Source organism: Malaclemys terrapin, chromosome 3 (assembly GCF_027887155.1).
Source record: "Malaclemys terrapin pileata isolate rMalTer1 chromosome 3, rMalTer1.hap1, whole genome shotgun sequence".
NCBI lineage: Eukaryota > Metazoa > Chordata > Testudines > Emydidae > Malaclemys > Malaclemys terrapin.
The window spans coordinates 205988913-206014758 of record NC_071507.1 but is presented as its reverse complement, the minus strand read 5'-3'; the positions used below and the strand labels follow the sequence as shown (position 1 = coordinate 206014758).

Sequence of the window (25846 nt, the reverse complement as noted above, 5' to 3'; positions counted from 1 at the left end):
TTAGCCCCCACTGCACCCCACACCCCTCCTGCACCCGAATCCCCTTCCCTGGGCTCCCTCGTACACCCCGCACCCCTCCTCTGCCCCAACCCCTTGCCCTGAGCCCCTTCCTGCACACTGCACCCCCTCCCACATCCCGCACTCCCTCCCGCACCCCAACCCCCTGCCCCAGCCCTACGTTCATGGCCCTGCATGCAATTTCCCTACCCAGATGTGGCCTTCGGGCCAAAAAGTTTGCCCACCCCTGCTCTATAAGCATGAAAAGCCTTCCAAAGCAGCCCTGCAAATCTCAAACTGAGGCAGCTTCTATCTTAGCTCAAGAATTGGAGATATTTTTTGGTAGAGAGCCCTAACAGAGATGGAGAGCACACACAACTTTACAGGAGTTCATCATTCCAAAATCTGTAATGACTCCTGTCTCTCAAACATATTGAAGAAACATTAGGAGACTCTTGAAAGAACGGTTGTGGGTTATGGGACACACAACTGGGCCCAGAGGAAAAGAAAAGGATAGGGCTTGTCAACACAAGATCAGCTAGCCAGAGTCTGAGTCTGCTGTTGGTACTTACAGCAATTCAGAGTCATAGATCCAAGACATGCTGCTACTATATGTCACAGTTTCAAGGCAACTGGACCTGTATTTCCCCTTGTGGTCCCTCTAGAATTCTGGTTACCAGCCATAACCTCTCTTGGGTGGAGACCCACACCACACTCCCTCCTGACAGGGGTATTTCCAGGCTGCACAGTGCCCTGCCTACACTGCAATATTCCAAGCAAGCCTGAACAAGCCTTGCTTTCTCTTCAAAGGTTATGAACAAAGAAAGTGCGATCAGGTCCAAGTTACCACACAGATCTTTCTAAGCAAGCACATTTATCTTTATAGGTTAACATGATTTGTTGGGAAGAGCCAGCAGGGCTTTTGTAAAGGGAAATCATGCCTTGCCAAGCTACTAGAATTCTTTGAGAGAATCAACAAGCACGTAGACAAGAGTGATCCAGTGGATACAGTGTACTTAGGTTTTCAGAAAGCCTTTGATAAGGTCCCTCACCAAAGGCGCTTAAGCAAAGTAAGCTGTCATGGGATAAGAGGGAGGGTCCTCTCATGGATCAGTAACTGGTTAAAAGATAGGAAACAAAGGGTAAATAAATGTTCAGTTTTCAGAATGGTGAGAGGTAAATAGTGGTGTCCCCCAGGGATCTGTACGGGGACCAGTCCTATTCAACATATTCATAAATGATCTGGAAAAAGGGATGAACAGTGAAGTGACAAAATTTGCAGATGAAACATTATTCAAAACAGATAAGTCCAAAGCAGACTGTGAAGAGCTACAAAAGGATCTCACAAAACTGGGTGACTGGGCAAGAAAATGGCAGATGAAATTCAGTGTTGATAAATGCAAAGGAATGCACATTGGAAAACAGAATCCCAACTGTACATATACAATGATGGGGTCTAAATTAGCTGTTACCACTAAAGAAAGATCTTGGAGTCATTGTGGATAGGTCTCTGGAAACAGCCACTCAATGTGCAGTGGCAGTCAAAAAAGCAAACAGAATGTTGGGAATCATTAGGAAAGAAATACATAGCAAGACAGAAAATATCATCATGCCTCTGTATAAATCCATTTTACACCCACAGCTTGAATACCGGGCGTAGATGTGGTTGTCCCATCTCAAAAAAGATATACTGGACTTGGAAAAGGTTCAGAAAAGGGCAACAAACATTATTAGGGGTATGGAACACCTTTCAGATGAGAAATTAATAAAACTGGAACTTTTCAGCTTGGAAAAGAGACCAGTAAGGGGGTGTAGCGGGGCGATTACCCCGCTCCTGGGATAGAAGGAGAGAGAGCAGATTAGGGAGGGAGGCTAGGTAGCTGGCCACACCTGTGCACAGCTGTCCCTGATAAGAGGGCTGTGAGTAAGAGGAGCCATGAGAGTCTCACTCCAACCTTGGAGAGAGAAAGACATAGCTGGCTGCGAGAGACCGGGTACTTTCGGCAGAGCAGTGCTGAGGAGCTCAGACCTGGCAGGAAGGCCTAAGGAGGTACTGGGGCAACAGGAAGACAGCTGGGCTAGAAAGGCAGCAGGTCCAATCCCCTAGCCAATGATGAGTGGCCATTACAGACTGCAGTTTGCCCCAGAGAAAGGGGGCTAGATGACAACTGGCAGTAGTCACTGAGGCAAGATGGGCATAGGGCGAGGGGGTTCCCCTGGGAGGGGAGACCCAGAGTGTGGGAGCACTGCTGTGGGGCAGCACCCCAAGGTAAGGGGCACCAGAGTCCGGGAGGGATGCAGGAGACGCTCCGAGGCTAGATTGAGCTAATTCCCGGACTGACCAGCAGGAGGCGCCACAGCGGTGAGTGCATGCCGTGTTACAGGGGCGATATGATAGAGGTCTATAAAATCATGACTGGTGGTGAGAAAGTAAATAAGGAAGTGTTATTTACTCCTCCTCATAACACGAGAACCAGGGGGTCACTAAATGAAATTAATGGGCAGCGGGTTCAAAACAAACAAAAGGAAGTATATCTTCACACAAAGCACAGTCAACCTGTAGAACTCTTTGCCTGAGGATGTTGTGAAGGTCAAGCCTATAACAGGGTTCAAAAAAGAACTAGATAAATGAATGGAGGATAGGTCCATCGATGGCTATTAGCCAGGCTGGTCAGGGATGCAACCCCATGCTCTGAAGTCTCCCTAGTCTCTGTTTGCTGGAAACTGGGAATGGCCGACACAGGATGGATCACTTGATGTTTGTTCATTCTCTCTGAAGCACCTGGCACTGGCTGCTGTTGGAAGACAGGATACTGGGCTAGATTGTCTGACCCGGTATGGCTGTTCTTATGTTCTTAAGGTGAAATCATTAAATACAATAAAAGAATCTACACGCATGCTGAAAAGCTTACTAGAGGTCAGTGACTCCAACCTCCGGCTCTGGCAGGTGTCAGTCCTTCAAAATGCACAAATGGATTTTCACTATGGTTACAAATTCACAACTGCCTCTGATCTAGAACCAGAATCCTGGCTGGGCAGCTCAGCCCTTTCTTTATACAGCTTGGGCCTGTCGTCTCCAGGGACAGGTACTCAGCAGACAAAGGCACGGCTTTTGCATAACCAGATGTTGAAAATTAGCATTAACCTCCCCTTAGGCAGTCTCCAGGAAATCCACTTAACACTTCTTGTCCCAAAAATCTATTCTTGTCCAGGACATTTTCAATATCATCCTTTGAACTCACAGGTCTGACATCACATCTCCCCCCGAGAGAAACGACATACAATCCCAGCTCACAATAATACATAAGCTTTGCATTTAATACAATAGACTCCAAAGATACTTAAACTTAATTCTATAAGGTTTTTCAAGGAAATTGCTCTGTCACAGAGTATCAAGACCCATTTGGAATTATGAGAATCAGATCTGCTTTATCTTCTCTAATCTGTGAAGAAATCTGGGGATTGAGGGTATGGTAAGAAAGATATAGAGAAGTCCAAAAGAGCAGAGGTTCAAGAGGATCACAGCTTCTGCTCCACTTTCTCTGACCATGCTGCAAACACACAAAACAGCATTCTGCCAATGACAGCAAGTTTGAAATAATACTTTGTTGGATCCATTTGGCAATGTAGTGTGCTCTCATGTTTAAGACACCTGCTAGGTTTATTGCTGAGAAGACTTTCATCCCACCTTAAACATTAAAGGCTCTAGAAGAAAATAACTCGGAAACCCAGAGATGTAAGTCCTGAGCAAATCTGCTCTAGATTGAGGAAGTGTCTAGAATCTATAACTAAAGAGCCAATCCTCTAAAAAGGTCTTAGTATAATTAGGATTCATGAGGACCTTGTACATCATTAGGTTATGTACAAGTGTTCGTTTACATGACTTGCACTACTACTACCACCATCACCACGAGTTTGTTTTCAAGATCACAGACCTGCTTATGTTCCCTTTAAGATCAATGACAAAACTTGTTTTACTTCATTAGGAGAAAGCTCACTGTTGCTAAAAGACTAAGGAAGCATAACCTTGGTGGCACATTCCTGAGACCAGGAAGGACCATTAGAATATTAATATTAGGAAAAAGAAGGCTTAATTAATAGATCATTATTTGAAAAGATTCTTGTTTGAGGTATACTGATACTTGTGTCAAGATTAAAAAACTGAGTAACCCTGGTGTTGAACCATGCTCTCATAGGGCAGAGACACTGGAATGCAACCCGTGATTAGGAGAAGTGATCACACCTGACACACCTTTGAGCCTGGATTAAAATAATTCTCTTTACCTAACCACTCATCCAGATAAGGTACCACGGGCACTGTTTTAGCATCAAGCTGCTGGAACCATGAACAGACTTTCTGAAGCATCCCTGGAGGTGTTGAAGCTACACACTAAGGATTATAAAAATGAAACTGCCATGAGTTGATATCAAATCTAAAAGCTTGTAATGGCTTGAGAACCATGAAAGTTTGTGGGTATGCAACCTTTGAAATCAAAGCTAAGTAAGCAGCGTGGAGGAGTTATCTAGGGTTACCATTTGTCCGGATTCTGCCGGACATGTCCGGCTTTTTTCAGTTAAAAATAGCGTCCGGGGGGGGGGGGGGGGGGGGAATTTGTAAATGTCCCAATTTCCCCACCCCATGCAGAGCGCGCACGGCTGACAGGGCAGCCGGTGGGATCGTGCCACTCACATGGAACTCCGTCAGCCAGAGCCCCTCCTCCACTTCCCCCTCCTCTCCCCTGCAACTTGAGATCACTCCCCTCCTCTCTCTCCCTCCCTCCCCTTCCCTGCATTCGCAGATTGCCGGCCGGCCGTTCGCATCGGGCCTCCGGCAGTCTGGAGCTCCTCCCCCTCACCTGCTGCCGAGTGCGCTGCTCTGCAGCACTCTGTTCTGAGCGGCAGGGTAAGGGGGCTAGGGGGTCACAGAAGCGGCAGGGAGGTTCTGGAGGGGGCAGTCAAGAGACGGAGTAGGGGGGAGGGTTGGATGGGTCAGGAGTGCGGGGGGGAGCTGTCTGGGGTGTAAGGTTTTGGGCAGTCAGAGTACAGGTAGGGGGGTCTCAGGAGAGGGCAGTTGGGGGACAAGGAACAGGGAGGCTTAGGTAGGGGGTGGAGTCCTGGGGGGCAGTCAGGGGACGGGGTCCCAGGAGGGGGCAGTCAGGGGACAAGGAGTGGGGGGGAGGGTTGGGAGTTCCGAGGGGGCAGGAAGTGGGAGGGAGTGGAAGGGGCAGGGGCGGGGCTAGGGCAGGACGGGGGCAGGGCTCCTCCCGTCCTCTTTTTTGATTGTTGAAATATGGTAAACCTAGAGTTATCTACACAAGCTTTTACCATGAATATTTTATATTCTGAAATAAGACAGTTTATGCCCAGAATTGAGCAATAACCTCCAGATTTCAAACAAACCAGAAAAAAAAATCCAGGATGCTTTTGATGAGCAAGGAAACTATGCGTTCAAGAAATGAAGGCACAGTAGAGTCTCTGGAGACAGTACAGAGAGTTCATCGTAAGTACAGTATTCCATTCCTGTCATCTAGTAATAGAGGCTGTTACCTTCCACGAAGAAGCTCCTGAACAAAGAAAATTAAATTGTCAAATTCTACTCAGCTTTTTCAGGATGCTAAAAGGTCCAACATGGCTCTCGCGTTTTGTTCTTGACATCAAGACTTGTATCAGACTGGGAATCGCACACAAAGTACGGTTGCTAAATGAGAATTGCCTAAGATTCTCCATTCCACTGATGATAAAAAAAAGGGAAGACTTTAGAGCGGAGAGGAATTTACAGCTTCAGCTAATCCCATTCCAGAAGGAAGGAAGAATAAATGCTTGTCTTTAAAAAAAAAAGAAGACAAGTTAACAACTATGTTTGAAATACACCCAGAAGATAGCCCATACTATCCTACTGTCTGCCAGGCATTGGATAATTAAATATGGCTTAAAAAAATGCCTCTAATATCTTGGGATCTTTGAAACCTGCTGGCCCCTTAAGCCAGTTTCTCAATAAAAATGTAAAAATGAAGGGATCCAATAACGAAATAAATATTTCACTATCATGCCCTAATTTTATCATTTACAAGACCAGAGCTCTGTCTGAGACAGCCTGTAATAGTAGCAGCCACTCCAGGAACTTCACCTTAATTTTTCTGGGAACTTAAAGTTTATTATACTTTAGAGGCCATTGTGGAATCTAGTACTGACTCAATGAGCTCTATCATCTGGATAGGTATTAAGTATGATTTCTCTTTGTTGACTGAGACTCAGGTAGGTGAAACGCTGGGCTTTCCAATAATGCAGTCAGCCATGCTGTGATGATTTCCCTGGAATGAGCCAATCATTGGGGTATAGGTATACCTGGATTCCTTGCTGTCTCAGGTGAACCACCATCGCCACCAGGCATTTTGTAAAGCCTGTTAGCACTGTTGATAGTCCAAATTGCACAACTCTGTATTGGTAGTGGCAATTACCCACTTGGAACCCCAAGATTTTTTTCCTGTGAGCTGGATAGATTGTTACGTAAAACTAGGCATCTTGGAAGTTGAGAGCCATGAACCAGTCCTGTGGCTCTAAGAAGGAGATTATGGTGGCTAATGTTACCAACCTGAATTTGAATCAGCAGATGAAGGTATTTAGCTATATCAAGTCCAGAATTGGGCACCTTTCTCCCTTTTTCTTTGGTATTAGAAAATAATGGGGGTAAAGCCTTCCCTCTGTGTTCGAGGCACTTCTTCCACGGCTCCAAGACTTAGAATTGACTCCATCATCTCTTGATGTAACAATCTCTTATGAGAGGGACTCCTAAAAAGGGATGGGGCAGGGAGGTGCAGGAATAGGGAGGGTCTATAATTGTATTGCTTACCCCTACCCTTGATGATCCCTTAGGACCCAACCATCTATTGTGATAAGATTCCAGGCACCTTGAAAAGAAAATCGTATTTCCAGAAGCAGGGAGAGTGGAAAATGATCCCACAGCACAGGATTCCCAACCAAGGAATCAAACTGGCTGCCTTGGTGAGATAGCTAGGTGAGCAACTGAGGAGGAGGCGGCAGCAGAAGGTTTCCTTTGGTACCTCTCTCTTCTTAGGAGTCTCAGATCGCCTTTCCTGGGTCTAGTAACTCTGTGGCCTTACCTTCTTCCTCCTCGGTACAGGACAGGAGGCACCTAATGATCGTAATGTTACTCAAGAAGCCTAGGGAGAGGTGCATGCCACCATCTGACCCTCAGGAACTTAAATTCCTTCTTGCTGTCAAGGGGGAGTTTGTCCAAGAATTTAGAAGCACAGTGCCAATTTAAATAATCACATTTAGCCCAATAAACATGTCTAGTAATTGGCAATTCTCATTTGCAGCTGGCTGAAGAGTAATTTATGAAAATAAATCTTTGTTTCTTTACTCAGGGCATGGACATTGGTGATCCCTGTTGTCTGGTTTATTCATGGACTGCAGCCATAATTAAAGAGCCTGGAACAGGATGCATGCAGAATTGCTCAAAACCTGATAATGGCACTTGGTGTCGATCAGCTCTTTTGAATGTAGGCATTAGGGACACTGGTGTCTGCCAGACCTGTATACCTGGTTCCAGCAGTCACTTGTTCATTGGCATTGCCAACTGTTCAGGTAGAGATCCATGAAACGTGTCCAGGAGTTATGGGATTTCTCCTGGAGAACTACCATACTATTTCAGGGGTGTCTGCAATGTGGCATAACTGCACATGAAAGGCCTTGTAATCAAGTTTTGCGTTTGATAAAGAAGGTGAATGCTCTTGTCCAGTGAAGAAGAAGAAGAAATAGTTGCTCGTATAAGTTCTTCAGCATGCAGATCCTCTTCCTGTGCAATTACAGGAGTAAGGCTCTGAGGAACTGTTCTCTAAAGTCCTTGACGCATTCCCATGTGTTTTGTGAGAAGAGAAGACCTGAGGCTAGATGGAGCCACAGAAGCTGGATTCCTAGCAGGCTATAATTCCCAAGCTGCACAATATGCCCAAGACTGATAGTAGGGGTAAGGGGCCAGGAGAGCCAATACCATGCTTGTCTTTGGAACCCCTAGATGTAGGGAAATAATAAAGTGCTCTAGATTCCCTGTCAAAGCTATACAGATTAAATTACTGGGACCTTGAAGAGTGGCTGGAGTGATAGCCTCTGAGCATAGCAGGGAGAGGTGAGGAGAATGAGTATTCCTCTTCTAGAGCTACCTTAACCAGGGTCCCAAGCAAAATCACAGCATCCACTCTGGCTGGCACTGAAGAAGAACTTGATACCATAATGGTACAAATGATATTTTCACCACAGAGGAGAGCAGTGGTGATTCAGGGTGAGCTGACACAGAGGTCACCCAGTACTGTGGAAGCTTTTGCTACTGGAAAAGATGGTACCGAGGGCAAACAGATGAAAGCCATCAGTACCAGAGTCCCAGATACCGATGATGTCAGTACCAGAAGCTTCAGTGCCAAGGATTCTGCCAGGTGAGACATGCACAAGAGGCATGTACCAAAGCACAGTGACTGGTACCCGAGGGGATGCCAACAGGACTCATCTTCAGCCTTGATCTGTTCTTTAAAAAGGCAGTGTGAGGAGATCTCTGCTTTTTTCTTATGAGGACTGGGTGAGAGCGGCCTAGATTTATGCTCCTTCCTCCCCTAACCACAGCCTTTTTACCAGTCTCAGGACATCTTAGACACAAGTCCTAGAGCGCTGAGGCTGAGCTCACAGGAGCACTTTGAGAAGAGGCTTGTTCTGGTCGGTCATGCTCACTCTCTTAGATCTGTTGTAAGGGCAGAACTCAGTACTAGCAAAGTCTCACAGCCAGCCACCAGGGGATTCTTTTAAGGGGGTGGGCGGGTGGGGGGGAGAGAGAATCAGTTTCATGTTTGTTTTAGTTCATTTCTAGTTAATTTTTCTTTACAGTTCTGCACTGATACAATGTGGCAATATCTGAGCTAAAAACACTCCAGAAAAATGTTGAATTCCAGATTTTAAAAAGTGAATACAAGTTAATAAAAGCTAGTATAGTAATTTTCAGTTTTGCATTAAAAAGATTATCCCAATAAGATTGGAGCCTAAAATACCAGAGCACGTCCCTTTTTATGAGCAATTACAAGGGCTGCAGAACAAAGACAGATAGAGCTTCCTTAGAAACAAATTATGAACTGCATGAATCACTTGGAGTAAAATTCGCAACCCTAAGTCCCTTGGGAATCATTTCATAAAATAGAATTTAAGGGCTTAAGTCCTTTATGCACTTGAAAAATTTACAATTTTATCTTTAGTAACCAAAAAAATGCACAAGATAGGACTTAATGTTAGAGCAACTCACCTGATTTCTTTCAGTCCTTCTTTCTGGATAACTTGAAGAATCTCTTTATGACTCATAGGTGTATTGGGGTATTTCTCCAGGACCTGGCATGCATAAACAGATGAAGAGGGCAAAATTACTTATCTTTAATTTTTCAAAAAACAAAATCTCTTATCCTAAATAAATCCACACTTAACAGTTTTCATGTCTCCAGGGAGCACCCTAGGAGACAGGAATCTCTTCCCTACCCCTTTCACCTAAGACTAATTGCAAGCCAAGGTGATAGATTAAATACATAAATACTGCATCATATCTTCAAATTTCTTTTTACCATTTAAAACAAAGTAATTGGGATTTTTAGTTCTCACTTAAGTGGATGGACAAATCTGATTGGTCTATATAGTCTACACCTTCAGAAAAATGTAGAAGTGCAAAATAGTGCTGTATACTGAAAGACAGCAGGATGCCTGTTTTAGCACGTACATGAAAGTGAAGGGGGGTGGAGAGGGGAGTGTCACAGAGCTAGATGAACATCTTCTATTGGACACTCAGACTGCTGTGATGGAACTGACCACTGGATCCTGCGCTCTTTAAGCCTAGATAATACTTAGTCCTGCCATGAGTGCAGGGGACTGGACTAGATGACCTCTTGAGGTCCCTTCCAGTCCTATGATTCTATCTGAACAGAGTCCATGCACGATCCCTGTCTTGGAGACTTTAGGCACACTCTTAGGGTGCATGTCCTTTAGCAGCTCGGCCTGAGAGGCGAGACCTCACAGTCCAACCGCCTTGTCCCTAGAACCCTTCAGGGCGGCCACCATAGCTTAAGACAGTGGTCCCCAAACTCTAGGGCGTGCCCCCCTAGTGGGCATGGAAGAATGTTCAGGGAGGTGCATCAGGGCCTGGGCCAGCCCCCACGGGGGGACGGGGAGGGAGAACCACCCAGCCTCGCTCTGCCCCCAGCTCCACTCCAGCCCTGCCGTCAACCACAGATCCGGTTACGGCCACGGCCCCTAGGCCCTCGGCCTCTGCCCCAGCTGCAGTGCCAGTCTCGCTCCCGGCCCCAGCTCCTGACCATGGCTCCTGGGGAAATGCGGACCAGGTAAGGGGGATACGGACAAAAAAGTTTGGGGACCATTGGCTTAAGCACACCTTCTCCCAGAACTCCACCCTAAGGTGTGAGCTTTCTGATTTACAGTTTACCTCTTCAAGGGGCACTGTTGTAAAACCAGACTGCAAACAAGACGTAAATTTGGCAAAACAATTTACCAAAGGTCATGGAGTATCCACCATCACTTACAATTTTTAAATCAAGATTGGATGTTTTTCTAAAAGATCTACTCTAGTAATTGAGGAAGTTGACAGGTTTTCATTACGTTGGTTTTGCATAATCACTCAATTCCCGTTTCAATGCTTTTTGTTGAGTTTTAATTCTTTTCATTTTGTGTTTCAATCAATACATTTCTAACCTTTAACCTCCAACTTGAATTTCCTAGCGTGTTTGCCATGGTATTAAGCAAGCTGATGCCTATGTATTTGAAATTTCATTTATAACTGTTTAATGTTGAATTGTGACAGGGTCATATTAACACCTTTGACTCTTTGGGCCCATATAGTCCATCAACATTAAAACAGCACACGATAGGTGCAACACATAAAACGCTTTGCGCAGGGTTCTAAAACATCACTGCTCTTTCTTTAGTAGCACAAGAAATACACATGTCTATACAAAAATAATAAACCCGACACACACTTCTTGTTTCACTTTCCTCAACCCTTTGGAGTATACTTTGGGCAGGGGTCCAGGTCCTCTGCGGGTGTCCAAGACTCTTCTGCAGCTCATGGCTTGACTTCTGAACCAGGTGGCTTTTCTTCCCCTCTAGCTCAGCTTGCGTTTTCTGACCTTGGTTGGTCACACAATTAAACTGTGTATTTATACCTGCCTACTATATTTTCCACTCCGTGCATCTGATGAAGTGGATATTAGCCCACGAAAGCGTATGCCCAAATAAATGTGTTTATCTCTAAGGTGCCATAAGGACTCCTCATTGTTTTTGCTGATACAGACTAACACGGATAGCTGAACTGAGCCCTCTCTGCTATGAAAGCATACCCCCAACTTCTTTTCCTGCCCAAAGCTTCTTGTGTCTGAGGCCCTCAAGTTTATATGTGGCAACACCCACACCTGGTTCCTTTGTTCTGCTGCTAGAGATTTTCCATTGCTCTAAATGCCAGTCCCCTTTGAGGGGTAGAAGAATACTGGCTCTGAGGCTTGGGCTAACCCCATTGTCCCAAGATGTTTCCATCTGAATAGCCAGCCATTTAGATTTAATGACTGACTACTGTCCCTAGTCTAGCAGAGATCCGACACGGCTCTGTCAGCCTATGACAGAATCCACATACCTAATACTATGAAAATTGCTATAACAGCTTCCTAATACCAACCAGAATTCATCAGATGTACAGATTACCCAAATCATCACAGAGGGGCTGGGAAGAGGGAGAAAGGGTGAAAAGAAAAAATCTACAGTTCAGAAGATACTACAAATATTCTTCCTTCCTCCAGAATGGTAAATGTTCTATAGTGATACACATTTCTAGACGGAATAAGATTGTGTCCCATCTCATCAGAAGTAGATCCAGATACAACAAGCCACATTTAATTACTGCAAAAATTCTACAGAATGAAGTCACATATCCTGAAAAAGCTCCAACTGGTACAAAATGCAGCAGCCATTTTACTTACCAACACAGGTCAGTGTTAACATCATCCAAGTCAAGTCTCTTTGAAACCATGACATTTTCCAGTGGAATACAGCTAACTGCCTACCAAAAGAGAGGCTCACGAGCACTGGAAACCACTTTAGAAGGAGCAGGACATCAGCTGTGAAATTCGCTACTAGAAGAATTAAGAATAACTACTAAACTCATCCAATTCAGAACTAAATGCAAACCTTGTCCCTTCAACTTGGCTTTCCCACAATAATCTCTAACTTTATAGGGTCTTGTGTGTGTGAAATAGTTTTTCCTACTGAGTGGGAAGGAAGAAATACATTGATATTTGTATTTTTAAATGTGTGCTAGGTACTCTGAGAATAGAATGACAGAATCAATTAAGAGTACTTAGACAGCACTGACTGAAATGGATGTTCAATTCCTTCACTGCTTCCAGAAAATGAGTATTTTCCAAGTATTGCCAACGTGAAGTGGTGGGTGGGTGTGTGCGTTCGTTCATCCCTGCTTCAAAAGCAATCCTTATTCAAAGTCCTGGTTCAAGACAGACTCCTGGGTGCTATGATCATATGAATGAATAATGGACAGTGATGGCACAACCCTTGGTAAGTTGTTCCAAAGAAAACCAAAGAACTAGGGTTAAACCAATGAAATTAATAGGCAGAAGGTCTAAAAACAAACAAAAGGAAGTTCTTTTTCACACAATGCACAGTCAACCTATGGAACTCCTCACCCGTGGATGTTGTGAAGGCCAAAACTATAACGAATTCATAAAAGAAGTAGATAAGTTCATGAAGAACAGGTCCATCAATGGCTATAGTCAAGATGGTCAGGGATGCGACTCCATGCTCTGGGTGTCCCTGGCCTCTGACTGCCAGAAGCTGGGAATGGACAACAGGGGACAGATCACTCAGTTATTGCCTATTCTGTTCATTCCCTCCGAAGCACCTGGCATTGGCCATTGTCAGAAGACAGGTGCGACACAGGGCCAAAAGAGGTTAAGCAGCTTGCAAGCTAAATGACCCAAAATTCTACCTTTAAAAACGTATTAGGAAAGTATGTAAAGGGTAATTAGAGCTATTCCTTATAAATAGCTAGCAAAGCCATTGTTAAAGGATTGGAAGAAGATAGTGATTGTACTAGTTTGTGTGTTTCTATGTCTTGTTAGAGGTTAAAAATATAAGCAAACGGTTACTGTCTGTCGTTGTAGTCTGTTAGTTCAAAGATCAAAAAGAAATATTAACATTTAGATAAACTATGAATGTGGTAATATTGTCTTCATTTCTCTTTAAAGTATGTAATAAACTACCTGTAAATGGCGGGAGATGGACAGTTGCCTTATACTAATCCATGCAGCTAATTACCAGTGGTGCTTAGAAAATAGGATGACACTTCAAAGCCACTATTCTTCACCCAAGAAATGCCTGCTGTCAAGAGCCCATCAGTGGCAAGAATAAGGTCTCCTGATATTGGACATTGGACTATAACTCGATGAACTAATTCTGAAAAGGACTCTTTGCAACTCTAAAGCTAACCATCTCTACTATGAAACTGACCTAAGAACTTTATTCATGTCTGTATGTATAATGATCTTTTAACCAATACTCACTCACTCTCTTCTTTTTTAAAGATGGTTAAAAGATAGGAAACAAAGGGTAGGAATAAATGGTCAGTTTTCAGAATGGAGAGCGGTAAATAGGGGTGTCCCCCAGGGGTCTGTACTGGGACCAGTCCTATTCAACATATTCATAAACGATCTGGAAAAAGGGTTTAACAGTGAGATGGCAAAATTTGCAGACGATACAAAACTATTGAAGATAGTTAAGTCCCAGGCAGACTGCAAAGAACTACAAAAAGATCTCACAAAACTGGGTGACTGGGCAAAAAAAGGGCAGATGAAATTCAGTGTTGATAAATGCAAAGTAATGCACATTGGAAAACAATCCCAACTGTACATATAGAATGATGGGGTCTAAATTAGCTGTTACTACTCAAGAAAGATCTTGGAGTCATAGATAGTTTTCTGAAAACATCCACTCAATGTGCAGCGGCAGTCAAAAAGGCAAACAGAATGTAGGGAATCAAGAAAGGGATAGATAATAAGACAGAAAATATATTGCCTCTATATAAATCCACAGTACGCCCACACCTTGAATACTGCGTGCAGATGTGCCCCCCCCCCATCTCAAAAAAGATATATTGGAATTGGAAAAGGTTCTGAAAAGGGCAACAAAAATGATTGGGGTATAGAACGGCTTCCGGATAAGGCGAGATTAATAAGATTGGGACTTTTCAGCTTGGAAAGGAGGCGGATAAGGGGGGATATGACTGAGGTCTAAAAAAATCATGAGTGGTATAGAGAAAGTAAATAAGGAAGTGTTATTTACTCCTTCTCATAACACAAGAACAAGGGGCCACCAAATGAAATTAATAGGTAGCAGGTTTAAAATAAATACAAGAAAGTATTTTTTTCACACAACGCACTGTCAGCCTCTGGAACTCCTTGCCACAGGGTGTTGTGAAGGCCAATACTATAACATGGTTCAAAGGGGAACTAGATAGATTCATGGAAGATAGGTCCATCAATGGCTACTAGCCAGGATGGGCAGGAATAGTGTCCCTAGCCTCTGTTTGCCAGAAGCTGGGATTGGGTGACAGGGCATAGATCACTTGATGATAACCTGTTTGTTCATTCCCTTTGGGGCACCTGGCATTGGCCACTGTCGGAAGACAAGATACTGGGCTTGATGGACCTTTGGTCTGATCCAGTATGGCCGTTATGTAATAAACCTTAGTTTAGCAAACAAAGGAACAAAAAAACCCAAACAACTGGCTGTAAGTGTGTATTTGGGTAAGATCGGAGATATTCATTAACGTGGTGTGGGTAATGTGTCCAATCCTTTGGAATTGGTAGAACTTTTTATATGAACAAGATTTTCTGTAACCCTCATCATATTTGACTTCGCTGTCTGGGTGGGAACTCAAGTCTGGATTGTTTTAAGGGAACTGTGTTTGTTTTTAGTTTCCGGGTAACCAGTAAAGTATTGTGGAAGCTGTTTTGTTGCTAGTTTTGATGAATCTAATAGTTTAGGTTTCAGAGTATTATGCTTATGCTCTAATAAATTTGTTAGTCTCTAAGGTGCCACAAGTACTCCTGTTCTTCTTTTTGCTAATAGTTTAGGGGATTGTCTATCCCATTCTTTGGGGTTTGCCTAATTGAGAAGTCACATCAATCTCAGCATAGCCCCTCTGAAACTCCACTCATAACAGGATACTGGGCTAGATGGACTATTGGTCTGAGCCAGTAGGGCCATTCTTATATTCTATGCTTAAAGCACAAGAAGCAAGGATCCAAACCATGAAGGGCTTTATTCAATATAAATCAAAGATGACAAAGGGGAAAATAAGTTAGCGTTCTGCTGTTTCTTGTGCAATGTGCAGCCGAAAAAGCTAACAATGTTGGGAATGCCTCGACAGATATCCATGGTATAGACACATCTTGAATACTGCGTGCAGATGGGGTCACACCATCTCAAAAAAGATGTACTGGAATTGGAAAAGGTTCTGAAAAGGGCAACAAAAATGATTAGGGGTATGGAATTGCTTCCGTATGAGGAGAGATTAATAAAATTGGGACTTTTCAGCTTGGAAAAGACTACGAAAGGGGAATATGATAGAGGTCTATAAAATCATAACTGGTGTGGAGAAAGTAAATAAGGAAGTGTTATTTATTCCCCCCCTCATAACACACGAACTAGAGGTCACCAAATGAAATTAATAGGCAGCAGGTTTGAAATAAAACAAAAGTCCGTATTTTTTCACACAATGCACAGTCAACCTGTGGAACTCTTTGCCAGAGGATGTTGTGAAGACCAAGATTATAACAGGGTTCAAAAAAGAACTAGATAAATTCATGGAGGATAGGTCCACCCAGGATAGCCAGGATGGGCAGGGATGGTGTCCCTAGCCTCTGTTTGCCAGAAGCTGGGAATGGGTGACAGAGGATGGATCACTTGATCATTCCCTGTTCTATTCCTTCCCTCTGGGGCACCTGGCATTGGCCACTGTCAGAAGATAGGATACTGGGCTAGATGGCCGTTCTTATGTTATGTTCTGATGTTTGTCTAAGACAAAAATAATTCTGTTTCACACCAGAAATTCATCTCTTATCTTCCCCTCTTTGGTTCACTTTCTTGATATTTGTGATGCCATAGTCTCATTCCAACAGTCCTTTAGTCCATGCATATAATTTTCCAGGAAATATAGGAAGTGGTTAAGATGAGTAAGAGAATTTTTCTCCCGAACATTCAACACTTTCATCCCTTAAGTTCCTGATGAGAAAACTCCTACTCTTTGCCATATGCAATTCCAAGGAAACATCGACCAAGAAGAAGGAAAACAAGTTTTGATATTCCTCATACTATTAAGATGAACATACAGAATATAGGTGGTTTTTCTAAACCTTTTCAGGTCTTAGCACATAGCATAGTGCTAGGGCTAAAACAGTAATGCAATCCTTGGATGTATAAATACAAGAACATCAAACAGTACAGAGCATTGGCATAATCACTGCTGGAACACTGTATTCAATACAGTGGAACCCAACTATAACGCAATCATTGGGATCCAAAAATATTCGATCATGGTAAATGCGGGGTCGCGTTATAGCAGGGTTCCCACTGTACTTGTGTTCAGCTTCCAGTTTCAACTTAAAACCATTAAGGAAGTTTTGTCCAAGGCAGGAGGAGCAGGACTCCCTGCGCTGCAGACATGCCCCGGGCAGCAGAGTGTGCGCCCCGGCTAGCGGGAGGGAGGGGGGGTTAAGTGGTTTGTGTGGGGGTGTATATATATTGGGGGGGTTAAGTGGGTTATAAATTGTTGTAAAAAGCCATAAATACAGTGTGACATGGGTGGGTTTGGTAATATCTTTTATTAGACCAACTTCTGTTGGTGAGAGAAGGGGGTTGGCTTGTCTACATTTACCGGGGGATCGATGCGCGGCAATCTATGCATCTGCAGTTGATATACCAGGTCTTCCTTTAGTGGGTCTATTGAAGACCTGCTAAATTGACCACAGATCGTTCTCTCGTTGACTCCTGTACTCTACCTGAACAAGAAGCGCCAGGAGAGTTGACGGGAGAGCGGCTCCTGTCGACATAGGGTAGTGTGGACCCCGCGGTAAGTAGATCTAAGTACGTCGACTTCAGCTACATTATTCACGTACCTGAAGTTGCGTAACTTAGATCTATCTCCGCCCGTAGCGTAGACAAGGCCAGAGAGAGAAAAGCTTTTGAGCTTACATAGAGCTCTTCCTGACCTGAAGAAGCTCAAAAACGTCTCTTGCTCACGCTCTCTCTCTCACCAACAAAAGTTGGTCCTACAAAAGACATTACATTACCTTACTCGCCTTGTCTCCCTAATATCCTGGGACCACACACACCTACAACCTCACTGCATACTATTATAAATAGTGACACCAGGTAGCTCTAGACATAAAAGTACAGTGGTCATTATGATTCAGGATAAGGCTACTCTGGAGATCACATATTTCTCCCCGCATCTCCAAAGCATAGTTAGTTATCCACAGTGACTAGCAAAAACCGAGCACAATTACAAATCAAATGAAAGCTTCTAAAATTCCCATTACTGTAGGTGTTAGCACTTGCTGCGTATACTGCACATTCTACACCCACTTTAGTGAAATGGGGCCATTTTCTCTCTCGTTGAAGGGAAAAAAGGCAATCAGACAATAGTTGCTAATTTCACTTAAGACAATAGCTGCTGTGTTTCAGATTTACTGTGCCAGGAACAACTTCCTTCTCAGCAGGAACTTTATACGGAAGAGGAAAAGGCTCATTATGAAGTTCTGCTACACAGGACTCTTCTGCCGGGGTATCAATACCTGACATAATTGAGTTTTTCAGTGCCGCCACCAATACAAATATGATAGCATGCAAGGAAGCACCAGCAAATGAGACCAAAAAGAAACAGGGGAAAAACAAGAGGAAATAAAGTATGACAACAGTAGCGAAAAGGGATAAGTCATCATTTACTGAACTTTAAACACATGCCAACATGACCAACATTAGTATGCATTTAAATCCCACGTTTGGAGAGGATAGCTTCACCTAGATCTTAAGTTCATAGCTACCTTTAAGGAATACACTGTCCTCCTGCCACAGAAACCAGCTAAAGCACATCTGAATGTGAATCGTGAGCGACACCTTGTGGCCACAATTTATAGCCGCACAGACAATACAATGTACAGAATCCTGTATTGGCTGATAGGACGGAATCAACTAGACTGGACTTGGTCCTTTCTATTTCTAATTTCTGTGACTATTTCCTAAAGCAGGGGTAAAAGCTCTGCCTACTCAATACCAACCTGAAACATAATACACAATACACGGTGCAGAACTTTTATTAAGGGATCATCCCTCTTGTTTGTGTTCTTTGATCAATGGTGAAATAGTTAATACTGATATTTGAAATTAGTACAATTACATTTTAAAATTAACAGTCTATCGAGATGAATGGAAGCAGTTCACACCTCTCAGAGCTACAGTACCAGCTCAGAGAGCTGCTGCGTGCTAGCTCGAAAGAATAGCTTTGGATCCGCAATCCTGTCTAGTCTCTTCGGCAAAGGCAGCTTTATCCAAAAGGCTTTTCTTCTTATGCCTCTCAGTGCTGTCGCAGTTTTAAAACTAAGCTGACCTTGTTTACCTCAGTGCACTGTTTAGAAAGCTCACACCAAATGAACAGCACTCATCCATCTGCAAACTGCACCAGCTTTGGAAAGGGAGTTCTAGGCCATGTCTACACTACCCACTGGATCGGTGGGTAGTAATCGATCTATCGGGGATCGATTTATCGAGTCTCGTCTAGACAATAAATCGATCCCCGAATCAACACGTACTCCACCTCAGCAGGAGGAGTACGTGGAGTCAACGGGGGAGCCGCGGCGGTCGACTTGCCGCTGTGAGGACGGCCAGGTAAGTCGAACTAAGATACTTAGTCTTCAGCTACGCAAATAGCGTAGCTGAAGTTGTGTATCTTAGATCGATCCCCCCCAGCGTAGACCAGCTCCTAGATTAAAACTAGCATTTCTTAGCCACCTGCCTGTAGCGATGTTCTGGCAATAACACTGATAACATTGGTCAGGGACATCACCATCAGACTAAACAATTTTTCTCCTGCTCCCAATGCTGGTTTAAAGAGAATGTTACTACTTGAATAAAGTGTTTAATCATTTGAGGTGCTTCTACTGGTGGTTTAACCAGATATTGACTCTAAATGGAAGCAAGTATACAGTCCTCTACAGGATTCCCACCACATTGTTGGTATTGCAGGTTTTTCCATCTTTTAGTGTTACAGATAAGCCAACCAGAGGATCAGAAATAACAGCTTTAATCATCTTAAGAGAATTTTCAATTTATATAATACATGCTAATAGGTGTTTGTCAGCTTTTAGAAAATGCGCCGAGCAAGGCACTCACATTACTAGATGGTAAAACATTTGCCTGTGCAATGTCCAATGTGTGTTGTCCTTCATTCCTATTTGCATGAGGTTTTGGGGAAAAACGCAGGTAAGTAAGTAGCTTGATTGCTATGAAAATCAAACTACTTTAGGGAGGAAACCCAGATGAGGTGTAAGTATACCTTATCTTTAAAGAGCGTACATTGTGGGGCGAATATCAGGGAATGCAGTTCAGACACTCTTCTGGCAGAAGTGATGGCAATTAGGAAAACCACTTTCCAAGAGAGGTATAGTAAGGAGCACATTGCTAAAGGCTCAAATGGTGGTCCCATGCATTTAGACAAGACCAGGTTCAAGCCACAAGGGGGAAAGGGCTCTCTTAATTGAGGGTACAACCTTTCCAGGCCTTTAAGGAATCTGACTGTCATGTCATTTGAAAAAAGCAGAATGGCTATCCATCCAAGGAGAGAAAGCAAATACTGCTGCCAGATGAACTTTGATAGAGGAAATTGCTAAACCTTGCTGTTTCAGGTGCAAAAAAAAGTTGAGTATATGTTGGATGCAAGCCCAAATCAAGAACCACTTCCATTTTGATAGGTAGGCAGCCCTGGTGGAGGGCTTTCTACTAATTGGTAACACCTAGCCAACTTGCTCTGAGCAAACCTTCTCTCTGGGATTTAGCCATGGAGTGTCCAGGACGTTGAATGAAAGGAATGCAGATTTGGGTGGAGCAGCCAAACATGGTCCTGAGAGATCAAATCCAGGTGCAACAGGAGTGAGATTGGAGCCGCCACAGAGATCCAGTCGAGAGGAGAACCGGTGTTGGCGGCACCACACAGACTATTAGTCTTGATCCCTTCTTGATCTTTAGTAGCACTCTGTGTAGGAGTGTGATTGGGGAGAAAAGCTTACCAAGTGATCCACATCGCTCTGTAGCAGTGACCTGTCCTCTATTATTTACCACTCCCCAATTTGTGTGTCATCTGCCAACTTTATCAGTCATGACTATGTTTTCTTCCATGTGACTGATAAAATGTTAAACAACATAGGGCCATGGAGCTATGCGAGGAGCTTCTTCCAATCCTCCAGCAGCAGGACATGCAAACAAGGGAGGCCATACTAGTACACAGACAGGTTACTACAGTGACCAGGAAGACTGCTACCCCAGACTGCCATGGGTCAATGGTTAACTCATTTAATATTGGCAAGTCAAGAGTCACTCCTGTGGAAGTGGGAGTTTGTGAGGCAATTATACAGTGGTTTACCATGGGTGGTAGACATAGCTAATGTGCATGAAATAACAGCTGGCTTTAGAAGAATAGGCTTCCCAAATTCTCCTAGGTATGTCAATGGCACTCGTGCCCACAGTTTGCCTACCATTAGAAGCCCTTGGATATGTCACCAGCAAATAGCACTACATCATTCTGCAGGCGTTGGCTGACCATAAAGACAGGTTCATGATCATCAACATGGGATGTGCAAGAAAGGTGCATGCCAGATCTCATCAGCACACCAGTATCAGTTTGGACAAGTAGGGACCTTATTCATTCCAAACAAGAGTTATCAACATAGTGACTGTGCCTCCTGCTATTTTACACTCTACTGCTCTAGTTCATAAAATTGTACCCTGACCACAGAGCACCCGGCAGAAGGTTTACTTACACACTTAGCTGTTACAGATAATGCTAGAATACACATTTGGCATGTTGAAGCCAAGATGGCACTGCCTAGAAAACCATTTGAATGCCAGTGTAGTACATGTTTCAGAGTAGCAGCCGTGTTAGTCTGTATCCGCAAAAAGAACAGGAGTACTTGTGGCACCTTAGAGACTAAAATTTATTAGAGCATAAACGTTTGTGGGCTACAGTCCACTTCTTCAGATGCATACAGAGTGGAACATATATTGAGAAGATATATATACACACATACAGAGAGCATGAACAGGTGGGAGTTGTCTTACCAACTCTGAGAGGCCAATTAAGTAAGAGAAAAACTTTTTCCCAGGACTGGGAATGGCTGAGCCATTACAAACATTGAATCTATCCCCCCTTGTAAGTATTCTCACACTTCTTATCAAACTGTCTGTACTGGGCTATCTTGATTATCACTTCCAAAGTTTTTTTCTTACTTAATTGGCCTCTCAGAGTTGGTAAGACAACTCCCACCTGTTCATGGTGTGTGTGTGTGTGTGTGTGTGTGTGTGTGTGTGTGTGTGTGTGTGTGTGTGTGTGTGTGTGTGTGTGTGTGTGTGTGTGTAAGTGTAATGTTCCACTCTATATGCATCCGAAGAAGTGGGCTGTAGCCCATGAAAGCTTATGCTCCAATAAATTTGTTAGTCTCTAAGGTGCCACAAGTACTCCTGTTCTTTTAGTGTAGTACATGTCATCCATATTGTGCGCAGGGCACAGCACATCACAATATCCGTGAGGGTAAATGCAAGAATTTTCACCTGGAGCAGTCTCAAGGACACTGCTGGTTTGTCAGCCTAGTACAGGCAACCAGAAAGTGCACCCGTCATCACTGGGGTTGAGTCCAGCAAGCAAGGGAACTAAGATGCCTTGTGCACACATGCTCACTTCTTCATTCACTTCACCTTATGATGCATGAGGAGGAATGCAATGCTGTGTTCTGTGGTAGTCAAATAGCAAATAATTTGACATTTACTATTATTTGCAATTGATTTTGTGTGTTTATAAAACAAGTGTGACTTTATTAAAAGCTTTGGATACAATTTTCTGACCATTCCTTTTTCCAAGAACTTACTTGCCAACATAGTGGTCAACCAAGACCAATGTGTTCACCAAAAATATATTAAAATAATCAGAAGTATTCTGAAAACCATTTCAAACGTCACTGCTGCCTTTCCACAAATAACCATTTAAAAAACTAAAAAAGTGCAAACATATGCAAAACTGTGCCATTATTTGATATGCAAGCTGTACAGTCTAACTGGTAGTGGAACTGAAAGTCCGAAGTGTCTCCTTCCCCCTGCTTGAACAGGTTGTACGTGGTTGAAGGGGGTGGTGTGAACAGGGTACATTCGCTCATTCCCGTTCACTGAGCTGTTCATAGCCCATCCAAACCAAGAGTTCTCCAAGGCCTGCATTGGCTGTAAGATGTGATAGCTCGGAGCAGAGAGTCTTCATACACTGGAGCTGGGGGCTGCAGCCGGGCAGCCATCAGTAGGGCCCTGCCAAGTTCACGGCCATGTAAAACACCTCACCGACTGTGAAATGTGGTCTTTTGGATACTTTTACCCTATACTATACAGATTTCACAGGGGAGATCAGTGTTTCCCAAATTGGGGGTCCTAACCCAAAAGGGAGTTGCAGGGGGGTAACAAGGTTATTTTAGGGGGTTGTGATATTGCCCCCCTTACTTCTGCGCTGCCTTCAGTGCTGAGCAGCCTGAGAGCGGCGGGCGTCGGCTGCCCACCCAGCTCTGAAGGCAGTACCCTACCAGCAGCAGCACAGAAGTAAGGGTAGCAGTACCCACCACAATAAACTTACAACCGCCCCCACAACTCCTTTTTGGATCAGGACCCCTACAATTACACACCGTGAAATTTCAGATTTAAATAGCTGAAATCATGAAATTGACGATTTTAAAAATCCTATGACCGTGAAATTGAACAAAATGGACCGTGAATTTGGTAGGGCCCTAGCCATCAGGGTGAGCAGCCGCTCAAACACCTCAACTGCTGTACTCAGTCCTGATCCCTCATCCTCCCGTCATGCTCAAGGAAACACAAGACGCATCTGTGATGGGGTCCCCAGGGTGCAACCTGGTCTGTGGGACCACTGAGAAGTCTATCCCACCAACCTGTGTTGCCTCTCACACTGTGATGCTGATGTTAAGCTACAAAGCTCTGGCAGGCACTGCACTTCCACAGACATCCACAGGCAGGGACACACCCAACTGAATTACATGAATGACCTCCCAGCAACTCATGGACCACAACCAGAGGCTCCAGCTCTTCAGCCCTGCATCCCAGAACTGTCCTGTCTTGTGCTGGTCAGAAGCCTGGCCAATGTAAGCTTATTACCTTGTTTGCCACTCTGACAAAAGGGTAGTGGATGTGCAATCACCCTTGTTAATGGGAGCAGAGATTTCCCAAGCACTTCCACCAAAACACACCGCTTTAGGTAAAATATAAAACAGATTTATCAACTACAGAAAGATTGATTTGAAGTGATTATAAGTGGTAGGCATAGTTACCTTAAGAAAATAAAAAGTAAATCTGCTTTCTAGATCCTAAACTTTTAGTCAAACAAGAGTTGAATCATACAGCTTTTCTCACCCTGACAGATGATACAAGCAGGTTACAGTTCCTCAGTACACAGGCCCAGACTACCTTCCCGCCTGGGACCACCCTTCCCCAGTTCAAAATCTTTGTCCTCCAGACGTTCTTTCAAGTGTGGAGATTTGAGGTGGGTGGAAGCCAAGTGATAATGTCACTGTCTTTTTTATACTTTCTTCCATTTTGCTGGAAAGATCTTTGCTGTGACGTGGGTTAGTCTGCCCCCATGCCATATGTGCCTTCTCTGAGAAGTCTCTAGGACAGTGGATTGTGTATTGATGAGCCATTAACACCATCTGGCTATTGATGGCTACTCCTTTGTTGTAATCGAAAGGCTGGTTGTGGGTGTTCCCAACCTCACAACATAGTTCAATAACACATACAGTAATACTTCATAAATCACGTACAATGCTAGTATATACATTCCAACCGGCTATTCTCGTTCAACAGATCAAGACTTACAAAATGATACCTCATAAGGCATATTTTGTCCATAACATATCATAATAATTTCACAGTGGTGAACATGGGGGTTCCAGGATGCTACAGATGCTCCCCAGGTTACGCAAACCTGGACTTGCACAAATCCGCACTTACGGAAAAAGTTCCATAAATTCTGTAAGCGCTTTGGGGGGGGGGGGCGCATAATTGTCAGGTATACGTTCCAGACTTACGCAAAATTCAACTTACACAAGGCGTTCTGAAACAGAACGCTTGCATAAGTCGGGGAGCGTCCATACTTTGAGGTAGAGTGTCACAACATCTCTCCTCTTGCTCGTCCCACTCCTCCTTCAAACTTTGAGTACCAAAGTGTTCATCCAATAGGTGCACAAAACCATACAACAGGTTCTCTGTGAGCCTCTTCCTTTTTCCATTCTGGTTCAGGGGTCTCTCCCCAAGAGCTCTGGGTGGCTGCCTCAGCCCAGGTGAGATGGAAAACCCTGCCAAAGACACTACGGTAACAATTTCAAATTTAATTCATTTTAAAAAACATCTGGGCCCTGGTTTGGGGGCAAGAAGCAGGTGTTAGGGCAATCAGACCAGAGGCCTTTACCAGTACTGGTTTTAACACTATTTCAGACTGGGAAAGCCTTACAGGATAGTCAACTACTGGAAGTCCCAGAATGGATGGAGCAACTTTTCCAGGCCAGTGGTGGAATTCCATCTATGAGAAGGAGATTTGTCATCACCAGCTGACTGAAAAGCGTATCAAGGAGAGGAAAGGACTAGTAAGCTACAGAGGAAGCTGCTGGAAGTTTGCCCTTCTCAGAAATCTCACTGACTATCTTGAATTTCTTCTGCTTAATAACTTCTCATGATCACCTGTCAGGAGTGGGGAAAAATTCAGGGGAATTAACAGGATCCTGAATTAGGATGCAGAGGCTTGCGAACAACAGAACTAATCTCCCCATCTCTCCTCAGCCTGGTCAATGTACAGCAGATGGACAGGAGAAGGCCACTGAACACAGTCATGTAGAGTTGTAATCCAGACTGTATGGGATGCTGCTGTCAGGCTAACTAATGATATAATTCTGTATCAGTCTGCTGATATGACAGAGTTACAAAGAGAGGACTATATGCAGAAATACGCACTCACGCTTACTAAGCCTATAAACCTGAATTTTTTCAAACAAAATTTACTAAAAGTTAATTGTTAGCTTTTCCCCCCCACCCTCTTGGACTCCATCTTGGATCACATGTTATGGAGGGAGGGTGAAGAGGAGCCAAGGAAGTGTCATGGCTTCCATTGAAACTTGAGCCACCTCATTGCATGCAATGTCCTCAACCATAAAAATGTTATTGGTCATAATAAACAAATCCTTCCCATTATGCTGCAATTTCCCACAGAATAATTAAGATGGTGTCTGCCACTGACCCAGTTGCGGCTCCACCTCCTGGTCCAGTAGCACTTCCTCTGCAGACTGTTCCCAGGCCCATCCCTGAACAGGTCCTTGGAAAATACACCCAGGATGCTATTAGCGCATCCAGCCACATGTCTGATCCTGGGCTGATTCATGCACCAGCCTCTTCCTGGGACTCTGTCGCGTTCAGTCCC

The 25846-nt window shown here is 43.9% G+C and overlaps 1 protein-coding gene across 1 annotated transcript in view; it reads right to left on the bottom strand.

The window, feature by feature from the left end:
* Nucleotides 1-25846, bottom strand: part of ASXL2 (ASXL transcriptional regulator 2) — a 248647-nt gene that overhangs the window by 172865 nt on the left and 49936 nt on the right. The window contains exon 2 of the mRNA XM_054021956.1: nucleotides 9302-9384. Coding sequence (XP_053877931.1) covers nucleotides 9302-9384 — 83 coding nt within the window. The remainder of the gene's footprint in view (nucleotides 1-9301; nucleotides 9385-25846) is intronic.